Here is an 11829-nt window from a genome sequence, read left to right on the forward strand (position 1 = left end):
AAATCACCAAACTCGGTGGGACCGTTTCAGAGAACTCGGTCAGACCGATTTGGTTCATAATATGATCGTTAGGTGTTTCGGTGGGACCGACTGGATCAACTCGGTGGGACCGATGTGCTAGGGTTAGGGTAAATCCAAAACTCGGTTTGACCAATTACTCAAACTCGATTTGACCGATTACTCAAACTCGGTGGGGCCGATTTGGGTGATAAGCGAAACGGAGAGTTGGCCAAGCAAACTCGGTGGGGCCGATTGCATATCTCGGTGGGACCAAAAATATTGCAATAGGTAACAGAGAGTTTGCAAGCCCATCTCGGTGAGACCGAGATCCCATCGATGAGACCGAACTAATTAGGGTTTCTGGCAGTGGCTATGTCAACTGAACTCGGTGGCTCCGGATAGAAAGAATCGATGGGGCCGAGTTTGACTTTTGGTTTGGGACAAATTTGGAAGTGAGAAAGTGGTTGAGGGCTTTGGAGCATATCACTAAGCACTTTGAGCAAGCAAGCCATTAAGCAGCACCTCATCCCTTCTTAATAGTATTGGCTTTCCTATGGACTCAATGTGATCTTGGATCACTAAAATAGAAAATGTAGAGTCCCGAGCTTTGAGCTTGAGCCAATCCTTTTTCCTTAGCATATTGAAGGGGTTCCACATCCTCTAGTCCATGCCACTCCATTGTTGAACTTTTTTGAAACATACTAGGTAGAAACATTAGTCCAACAAGAGATATATGTTGACATTAATTACAAAAAACACCCGGGGAGCACTTGTGCTTTCAGCGCAGTAGGTGGCGAAAAAGGTGGCGCGGGGATCGAGGCGCCCCTGCCTAATCTGCTCCGATTACCACGGCCCTCTCCGCCCCGTGCACTTCCCCAAATTTCGAATCCCGCCAGATCCGGAAACGGCAGGGCAATCAATCATACTGAGGATTTTATGCAACACTAGCAGTCGAAACTCATCAACAGAAACTTCACTCGACAACTTCTGAATGGCTCAAGGCGACTGAAAACAAAGTCGAAGTATTGCACAGTTCACCAATCCAGTCATATGCTTCCGCAACATAAAGGTTGGGTCGGAACCATTGTCAACTCGAACCCAGAACCATTCGAGGGCTAGTGACGGTGCCGTGTACCTAGGGTAGGGAAATAGACCCGATCTAAGCACCCTTCCCAAGGACACTGCCCTATAGTCAAAGACATTCAAAGGACAGCAAATTCTACCGACTGGAATCACCTCAAGATGCAACCCACTCGACCATGAGTTCCACTTGGATAACCCAATTCCATTCGACCATGATATAATCATTCGACCACATCAGAAACCACTCGAAGCGCAGAAGATCTAAGGCCTCTCAGGATGGCAACGGTCAGGCGTTCACTCCGTAGTCTTAAGGGTCATTTATATCACTCTAATGCTGATGTTACCAGTAATGTCCCCTCTTTATGTACATTGAACCCCATGTAACGGGGGAAGGCTGGGGTCCTGGCGCACTCTATATAAGTCACTCCCTCCTTTGGAATAGGGGTTCGCACCCCCTGTAACTTCATGCATAATCCAATCGACCGAGCCCCGGGGCACCGAGACGTAGGGATGTTACTTTCACCGCGAAGGGTATGAACTCGTATATCTTGCGTGCACAATCTCACCGTAGCTAGGATCTTGCCTCTACATTCCTACCCCCCTACTTTACTGTCAGACTTAGAACCTCGACAGTTGGGTCGAGAGCAAAGTACACATTGTAGTGTAGCCGTGCTCCAGAGACTCTATGTCGGTTCAGAACTCTTCTCCCTTTGATCGAGGCCTTCAAGTTGAGAATGTGCTCCACCACCCGGCCCATTTCCGTTGGATGCTCATGGGTATCATCAACTCAGCTTCTCCATCCGAATATGAGGAATCGAATGACTCATTTTGCATCATTCCATCAAGCTCTGTCATTCATACTCCTCGTCCAATGAACCATCCAATCCATCGTTTTGCCTATGAATAAATAAATAAAAACTGGTTAGACAATGTGTCGAACAAATAGAGGGCAAGGTGTAATACGAGAGTTTTCAGACGTACCACGATAGCGTCTGGGCCGACGATGATATCTGTTGTGGCGAGGACGGATGTGAGGATTGTTGTGGCGGTGCTGGCGATGCTGAGGGCTCAGAACGACAGCGGAGCCAGGAGGGGCCAACGCGAAGGAGGGAGAAGAGAGGAAAGGAACAAGTGAAATTGGCTAGGCTAGGGGGGTTGGTGCAATTTGTGGGCGTCGGGTTGTCTGGTCCGATGTGACGGACATGCTCGGGCCTCCTCATACCCGCCTCAAATTTGGGGTAGATATGAGGGATGCCAGTCAGCCCGGGCATTCAGGGCCGGTATGAGGAGCCCGTCTGGGCTGGGTTTTTTTACCAGTCAGTGGCCGGGTCGTCCGCCCGGGAGTTAGAGGCCGGTTTGACGCACCCAGCTGTAGATGCTCCAACATTATCAAATGTTTATGTACACGTTCGAATGTATTCGCGTGGTCACCAAAACCATCATCATCATCAAATGTCCACAAACACATTCTCTCGCGTATAGGGATAGAGGCGGACACCATTTAACCGCACGCATCAAATATCTGCTATACCTGGACGAATCAAAGCAATCAAAGATAAATAACATAATCTTAAGCAATGAAAGATAAACATTCCATTGCAACAATAATTCAAATAAAAATATTATAATTCAAACGTACAGTTCTAAAATAAAATAGTTTAAGTTTGAATTCATCTTAGCCTGATGCATACATGTTTTAATTTTCCATATGAAACGCCTAAAAATGCTAAACAAGATCATTTTGCAGTTGCTCATGAGTTTATCGATGTCGAATTTGATGATGCATTTAGATAAAAATCCTCAAATGTTGTATGAATTTAAGAATATACAAATAAAAGGCACGGCTATGAACACAAATATTTAAGAGATGATCAGGCATTGTACATGGACGCATCCGGGCTCATCCACGGACATTCGAAGGTCAGATTAGAGGGCACAACTGTAGATGCTCTAGTCTTGCCCATACGAGTTGGGCTGTGCAAACCTCACCTATCAAATGGGCCGACGAGGTTTCGTGGGGCTTCGGCCCTCCCGGGAATCAATCCTCCTGCGCCAAACGAGGCCTTAGGGGTCGTTGGAGTTGCCTAATCCTGCCCACACGAGTGGCCGCAGCAGCTTTACATTACCAACGCTGCTACACACACGACAAATCTGAACGATTTTCAGACGACAGAGTACATCAAGCCGTCCATGCATAGACCAAACACTGGATAGCACCGTTAATTCCTCCGTCGTCCAAAGTTCGTGCGGTGAAGTGTCGTCCGCATAGTAGTTTCGTTACATTACAGTCAGCCGCGGGTAGTGAACAGGAGCAGACAGATACCACTGGCGCGTGTCGTGTATAAATATCTCTCCCGGACTCCCCGCCGTCCCACCCGCGGTCGGCCAGTCCCCGTTCCGTCCCGCCCCGGCGACTCCACCACCCGCCCCTCTCGCCTCACCTTCCCTGCACGCCCGCCCCAGCAGTTGACCCGCGCGACGCGCCGCCCGTCAGATCAGATGGACTACTCCAAGGAGCCGTCTCCCACGCGGTAGTCAATCCTTCCCCCCTTCCCCGCGATTCGCCTCCGGCGCGCATTCTTGTTTCTGCCTGCGCGACCGGCGGCGATGGCTGACGCGGGCGGTGGCGCGTGCAGGGCGTGGTGGTCGAGGGACACGGTGGCCGTGGTGACTGGCGCCAACCGGGGCATCGGCCACTCGCTGGCCGCGCGGCTCGCGGAGCACGGCCTCACCGTCGTGCTCACCGCGCGGGACGGCGAGCGCGGGGAGGCCGCCGCCGCGCCGCTCCGCGACCGCGGGCTCCCCGTCGTCTTCCGCCGCCTCGACGTCTCCGACCCCGCCTCCGTCGCCGCCTTCGCCGCCTGGCTCCGCGACACCGTCGGCGGCCTCGACATCCTGGTACGCCACGCCACCACCTCCCCTTTGTCCTCCTCGCCTCCTCGCCCTAGGCGTCTGCATCTTCCCCGCACAAAGTCAAATCTTCGGAGCACCACCAAAGTTATTCCCACCTTTGCCATGGATGGATGATGGATCAGCCATGAATATCCACGATTCCGCGCACAGGCGCGCATCGTAATCCGTAGCGCTCTCGCTTTGCATCGGATCAGGCCGAGCCCGGTCCCGTTTCACACTGCATTATTGCGCTCTCTGTCTCGGACAGGGCACGCAACACAACACGAGCTCGCCAGCGCGTCGACCAACGGAATAAAAACGTCACGTCACTCTCAGGAAAGCCGCACGGAGTGGCAGGCGGGGTACGGCGGCGCTGTGTGCGCAGCGCAGTTATGGCGTGCGTCCGACGACCTTCCGTTCCCCGTTCGTCATCCCGGCCGTCTGCGCCGCCGGACAGCGACGGCCGGCCGGCGACCAGGTCCGAGCTGACTACGATGTGTCGTGGTCTCGTGGAATATATTAGATGGCCGGCACAGTACGCACCTACACCTGGTTGCTGGACTTGCTTGCGTCCGAGGACCAAACCCCAGCACCCAACCTGGTCAGGTTTTTCATGAACCGCACCACTCACAAAGATATTGCTTTTACCAAGTGTGCCTCGTTGACTTGGTCTAGGTGATAATAAGGTGCATCATCTACCGAGTTTACCGGAGTTCTTGTACTTAATTCTACAGATTATTTCGCACTAAATATTCTAGTATCATGTGAATTTTGTCGACGTTTGCGTAATCATTATATATTCAGAGTTTCAGACATTTCTAGTTTCAACTGCTTGAGCTTATGGCTGCATTCTTTATTGAAAATTTACAAAAGCACAAGGGTCTTGCCCTTAGCCTTAGTTGCAGCAAACGGATGCTTTCTGAGCGAGCCAAGCCAAGGATACAGTTCATCACACTTTTGTTATATAACCCAAACCAAGCTAAGGAAGATTCTTTAATGCCAATTTTGTCAATGTTTGAGTAGTCATATATTCAGAGTTTCAGACATTTCTACTTTGAACTATTCAGATTTATGTTTGCATTCTTTATTGAGAAAGCACATGCGTGTTCCTTATTTTGACCGAGCCAAGCCAAGGATACTTTTCAGCACACTGTTGTCATATACTCCTAGGAGAAGAAACGAGCAGACTCTAAACAAAATGGTGGCCCCTAACAGAATGTATATTCAATTCAATGTTAACATACTCCCTCCGTCCCATAATATAAGAACGTTTTTTACACTTTCAGCACACTGTTGTCATATACTCCTACTTATATTATGGGACGGAGGGAGTAGTTCACTACCCCACTCTGGCATATTATACTTTTTTATTTTTTCTTTAGGTCTGAGCAGCTTGTTCTGGAACCCAGACTTTTCGATCACTTTGCTTAATAAAAGGACTGCATGCATCACTCTGATGTGCAGAGGCCGGGGGTACTCCTCCTCTTCTAAAAAAAACTACCCCACTCTGGCTGAGTCCTGAGTTAGCACTTTCATGCCACTTATGGCTCTCCAACTTTGTTGGTCCATCCATGCCGTTAGGTCATCATCTGATGTGGTAAACTTTTCGAAAGCATACTTTGATAGTTGTGACCGGAGAGTGAAAGGCATCATACACCAGTCAGCACTCACTAGTGCTGTTTCCATTTCTAGCTCCAACACCAAAACCAATGAGAAAAAGGAAGTTGTTTCATGACCACGCAGATGTAAAGAAGCAAAAGGGCATGGCCTTCCTCCAACGCCAGAATTAATGAAGTTGCATCCCTGTCTGTCGATGTAGGTGAACAATGCTGCCGTGTCCTTCAACGAGATCGACACCAACTCGGTGGAGCACGCGGAGACGGTCCTCAACACCAACTTCTACGGAACCAAGCTGCTGACCGAGGCGCTCCTGCCCCTCTTCCGGCGATCGCCGGCCACCAGCCGGATCCTCAACATCAGCTCGCAGCTTGGCCTTCTTAACGTAAGTGCAAGCATGTTCTTTCAGATCAAATGGATTGTATCTCAAAGTTTGCAAACATGCAGTTGTGGGCTCGACTAGTCGATAACACAATGAAACTATCAAAGTGTGAACGCACGTGGCTAGCTACGTATAGAGACAGATAATTTTCAATTCTATCTCAAACCATATCGCAATCAGCAACGCCAGCAGCTCTACCTAATACCAGTACATTGTCCACTCACGCTCCACAGAATGCATATATGTCCAAATTAAGCCACTCCATTTGAAATACCTAGTCTTTTCTTTCCTTATCGTTGAAAGAGCAAAGGGGGGAAGGTGCAACGTTTTCTTTCCACAAAACTCCAAGTTTGCTTTAGCTCTTCTGTTTAAAGATTCTTCAACCTATATCTGTATACCATTTTTTTTTTGAGGGAAACAGCAGGACTCTGCTGCGTATTTTTATTGATTTTAAAAAAAATATAGTACAAAGAATAAGGTCTGAAGAAAAGAAAACAAACTATACATCGAAGATACAAACAAAACTAAGGAAAGAAAGAAGAGATAGTAAACAACAAATACAACAGCAACATAGCAAGTTATCTAAAGGATTTGATCCAAGCCTCAAATCCACTGTATTCCTTCCTCTTGACTCTGTGGATGATCAATCTGTATACCATTCAATAGTACTGAGTTAAAAAAAGTACAGAGTTAGGTGTTCAATCCTGCCCACCAGTATATTCTTAGTTAAAAGTGGATCATTCAAAAGGGACCACCCTCGCCTTTTTCTTCCTTATAAATTGTACAAGTTCCAAATTTTTGGTTCCTAGCTTGATCACATGGCAATTGGCAACATATGTCATAAAAAATGATAGTCTGTAAAACAATCATGCACATCTGGACAAGCATGGATGAATGGGAGGGGATTTTTGGGATCTGGATACACAGGAACCCACTTGATAAAATTTACCAAAAACATAAAACAGTACTCCCTCCGTCCCAAAATAACTGTCTCAACTCTAGTACAACTTTATACTAAAGTTAGTACGAAGTGAGACACTTATTTTAAGACGGAGGGAGTATAAAATATCTTAATAACAAATGACCATTTGTGACCTGGGTAAAAAAAAGGAAAATGGTAGTGCTACAATTTAAGTTCCAAAGCATAGAAATGTGTTTTTTGGCTAAGCTTTAGAAAGTGGGTACACCTAAACCATCAGTCCATCACCATTCCAATATTTTGCTGGATGACGAGCAAATATAGTGTCAGCTGGCAGTTATGTGAGCTGTGTCAGAGGAACCACAATAGAGGCCAATCTGGTAATGGGTAAGCCGTCTATAGCGTCGGAAGTCAATAGGGTATGAGCAAATCTGGTTCAAGGGCATTATTAGACTGTTGAAACATGGCGGGAACATTCACAAGGGCTTGTCTGCGACGACTAATTTTGCAGAGACAGAAGCTAGTGCGCCCACTGCATGCTCGTAAGCTCACCTAACAGGAAAAAAGGGAAGTCTCGGCACAGCCGTTTCTATACCTGCACTCATTTCGTCCCTAAGATTGTGGGAAACACACATTGGAAGTACGGGTGAGTGTACCATGCCAAGAAAGAAGGGATCATGGAGGTAGAGTGTGCGTGCGTGTATGGGTGAGTGTACGTGCGTATGTATGAGCGTATGTACTGTGTTAAAAGAAAGCGATCGACCGCATCTTTGATGCTTGGTGCTGTACGTTTACTCATGCGCAGAAGGTGCGCAACCCGTCGCTGAGGAGGCTGCTGCTGGACGAGGAGACCCTGACGGAGGGCAAGATCGAGGCCATGGTGTCGCAGTTCCTGGCGCAGGTCAAGGACGGGACGTGGGCGGAGCACGGGTGGCCCAAGGTGTGGACGGACTACGCCGTCTCCAAGCTGGCGCTGAACGCCTACACCCGCGTCCTGGCGCGGCGGCTGCAGTCTGGCGGCGAGCGCGTCAGCGTGAACTGCTTCTGCCCCGGGTTCACGCGGACCGACATGACCAAGGGCTGGGGCAAGCGCACCGCCGAGGAGGTGGCCGACTTCGGCGCCCGGCTCGCGCTGCTCCCGCCCGGCGAGCTCCCCACCGGCACCTTCTTCAAGTGGCGCACGCCGCAGCTCTACTCCAAGCTGTGAGAGACGGAGGATCGCACGAGTCCGATGGTGTTCGTCTGTACGTCCCGTGCGTGGTCGATGGTTGCTGGAATTCTAGGCGCCTTGCTGTACGTCCGTGGTGGAGTAAATATCTCGTTTCAGTTTAGCCATCGTTGTTGCTAGTTCGCTGCTGCTCCTACCTAAGTGTACAATAGCTGATAAATCGCTGGTGTTCTGCTCGTCCCATTGCTTTGGATCTTAACACGGCATGGATTCAAGTAGCGTCTCATTGCTTAGCCGTCAGCCCGTCACCAAGATTGTAGAGAACAATGTGAGCCCGTGTAGTGCCATTGTGCCATCTTCCGGGAAATCAAGCAGAAACACCGGCACTGTGTGTGTGGCAACGTCCCCTCTTGGCCAGATGGAGAATAATTTGGATGATCATATCATAGCAGGGGCCGCCTTGGCTAGAAGTAGGGAATCATGTTCGCTTCCTTGCTCCTCGGGAGATCGCCTGTATTCCGTTTGACATTGATTAATATAAGGGTCAGAGTTTCGATGTTGTACTGATCGCTATGTTGATGTGTTTGTGCCCCCTGAGTAATGCAGTTTATGCAGGAGGCAGATCAAGCCAATACTTGGACATTTCTTTTTCACTTTAGCTATCTGCAAGTCACCTGATTTTTAAATTGTGCTAAGCAGTGGTGGGGGCAACCAAATATGAGTAATGGGCCAGTTTTACTAGATATTTGGGCCATTTATCTATAAGCATTCAGAAGATTTTGCATTGGCTGGGGGCCGGCGGCCCAGGTTGGCCCAGCCGAAGCAATAATCCTACATCTACGTAAGGTCTACGAAGACTAACGTAACCTTCCTAACTACTCCAATTAACTGCCCCTCAAAAAAAAACTAATTAACTTCGCCCCCCTGATTTTCAGGTGGGTGGGGCCCCTTCCTCCCCCTTCTCCAATAATAGTTACACACGTTGCACTTTACGTAAAACACGTAACATTGTTTACGTAAGTGTAGCATTGCTCCAGCCGAAGTTCCGCCACTGTGGATAAGTTGATTATCTGACTGTTGGTTTCCTTGTTAAGATTTGTGCTATTTTTTATTATGTTGTTTCATTGCTACTTAGGCTGGATTTTGACTTGCCCTTATTTAGGGTATGTTGTTTCATTGCTACTTAGGCTGAATTTTGACTTGTCTTTGTTTGGGTAAGTCGATTTTTCATTTAAAACCCATTACACATTGCTTGATTTTTTTGTATGCGTTTTTGCTTTTTGTTCTATTTATTTATTTTAGTTTTTTTCTACATGGGTAATTTTTACATGTTGGATGAGCGAAAATGTATACATGCAAGTGCTATACTATATGTTTGTAAGTTATATTACAATATGAAAATTACATTGTTATATACTTATTATTTGCATATTAAAAAGTGCAACTTCGGTGCACAAGTTGTGTGAATGTTTTTTTTAAGGTTTTCTCTTTCTTTCTTCATAAAGGGTAATACAAATGTCACTAACTCATCTTGTCTTACATAGCTTCACTATTTTGATTTTTTAAGTTTTCATTTTATTTTCTTTATTCTGTGAGGGTAATACCAATGCCGCTAATTCATTCCTTTCTAGGAGACTTCTTTTAGAGAAAGTACTATAGGCTTATTCTTACATAGTATTATAGAAAAAAATTAGAATTTTGGTGTAAATTATGTGCAAGTTTTATCATTATTTGTTTTTAAATTTTTATTTTTCTTTCTTCCTAAAGCTTAATACTAAGGCCTCTAATTCATTTTTCTTAAAAACTTCATTATTTTGATTTTTTATTGTTCTTCTTCTTTAAGGGTAATACCAATCTCGCTAATTTATACCATCTTACAAAACTTCTTCTCAAGAAAAAATCACTAGTATATGCATGTTTTTGCATATGATAAAAAAGCAAAATTTCTGTGTAAATTGTGTGCAATTTTTATTTATCTATTTAAATTGTTTTCTTCTGAAAGGGTACTGCCAAGCCACTAATTCATTTTTCCTTAGATTTTTTTTACTACTTTGATTTTGTTTTAGTTTTTATTTCTTCTTTAAGTGTGAAAATTACCAATGCCACTATCCTAAAAAAATACCAATGCCGCTAATTCATTCCTTCTAAAAAAGTTATTTCTTACGAAAATTCCACTATTATAAGCTTATCCTTGCATATTATGAAAAAATAGTTTATGTGTATTTGTTTCTTTTTTTCATATTTTTCTTCTTCTTAAAGGGTGATACGGATGCTACTAATTCATTGTTTATTATTTTGATTTTGTGTTTTTATTTTATCTTCTTCCTTTAGAGAACTATACATATTATATACATGCCTATGTGTTTGATCATCATCCTCATGTGAATATTAATTGAACTCTAACTTCGCATATATAAACAACCCTCATACCGTAGTTAAGTTTCATTAGATCGATTGATCAAAACTTACACACAAAATATAATAGTATAACTAGCTAGCGTGTGTTTTCAGGCAAGGAATACATATGTCTGAAGTATGCATCACTCTCGATGGTCGCCGCCGGCTAGTGCGCCCTCTTGTCAATGGAAAAAAAGATGGCCGACAAAAATTCTAAATTCATTGTTTCTTAGAAAACTTTTTTCTTTATTCATTTATATTCGTTTTTGTCTTGTGTCTTATCATGTATCAGGTAGTTTTTAGTATGTTTCAAACCAAGCCTAAGTATCTGATGGGCTTTTGTTTTGTGGTTGCAAAATGGTGAGTGCTCCTCTAAAAGAATCGGCTTACCAAAATTGGTGCAAGTCAATTTTGATTCCGAGAAAAATCAACTTACTCAAATTAGTACAAGTCAATTGTGAGTCTGGAAAAATTGTATTACCCATAAAAAATTGCAGACGACTTTTTTTCCAACTTAAGGAGCCTCCTGGTACCAATTTCATTGCAACAATGAAACTGATAGTACAACAGGGGTGTAATCTGATTCCGATGATTCATTTTTAAAGTTAGCTGACTACATGCACTAAACTACCACAGAGCTGAACGTTTGCCAAAACCTTCACCCAACTATCCTAATATTACATAAAAGCAAACCTCAAAAACAACTCCACCTTCATATGAGGGAGTTGATATGGGGTCTTATTTTTGAGATTATGGAGACAGAGCGGCTTTAATGCATGACGTGGTATTGATGGCTTCGGCCCAAAGCTAGTAAGGAGATTTATAGTCATCACACATGGTCCTTGCCATCTCTATATGTGTATCATTCTTCTTGTCCGCCACACCATTTTGTTGAGGGAGTATGTCATGGCATATTGGTGTTTGATCCCCCCACCTCATCACTCAACAACTCATCCATCATGTAATTCTTTAACTCATTGTCATTGTCACTTTGAATTGCCATGATCTCTTGATTGTGTTGATGTTGAGTTTCTTCGGCAAATTTGATGGTATCATGGTTTTCATCCTTAGTCTTGGGAAAGAACACCCATGTATATCTTGTATAGTTGTCAAGAATGACAAGGCAAAAACCTTGTCACACCTAAACTGTCATAAGATGAAGGCTCAAAGAGATCCAAATGAAGGAGCTTAAAAGGCCTCGCCATTGTTATGATAGTCACTGTCTTATCCTTCTTCCATGTAGCTTGCTGGCAATACAAGCAGTACAAACTCACATTTTGGCAAAAATTCACATCTTTAGTTCGAAAATGTGCTAGCCCTTTAGAAGAGATTGTAAATTCTCATACCCACGTGGGCTAGCCTATGACACAA

At 45.1% G+C, this 11829-nt stretch overlaps 1 protein-coding gene across 2 annotated transcripts; it reads left to right on the plus strand.

Moving 5' to 3' along the window:
* Nucleotides 1-3449: 3449 nt before the first annotated feature.
* On the plus strand, nucleotides 3450-8624 carry LOC119355611 ((+)-neomenthol dehydrogenase-like). Of its 2 annotated transcripts, XM_037622437.1 has the most exons (4): nucleotides 3450-3614; nucleotides 3720-3981; nucleotides 5795-5977; nucleotides 7699-8624. In XM_037622437.1, exons 1-4 carry the CDS (start codon nucleotides 3583-3585, stop codon nucleotides 8098-8100), a joined length of 879 nt encoding a protein of 292 aa, XP_037478334.1. In that variant the 5' UTR covers nucleotides 3450-3582; the 3' UTR covers nucleotides 8101-8624. The 2 variants fall into 2 exon arrangements, with proteins under 2 accessions (XP_037478334.1, XP_037478336.1); XM_037622439.1 differs by having other exon boundaries at nucleotides 3450-3981.
* Nucleotides 8625-11829: the final 3205 nt, after the last annotated feature.

The sequence above is a fragment of the Triticum dicoccoides genome, chromosome 2A (genome assembly GCF_002162155.2).
Source record: "Triticum dicoccoides isolate Atlit2015 ecotype Zavitan chromosome 2A, WEW_v2.0, whole genome shotgun sequence".
Taxonomy (NCBI): Eukaryota; Viridiplantae; Streptophyta; class Magnoliopsida; order Poales; family Poaceae; genus Triticum; species Triticum dicoccoides.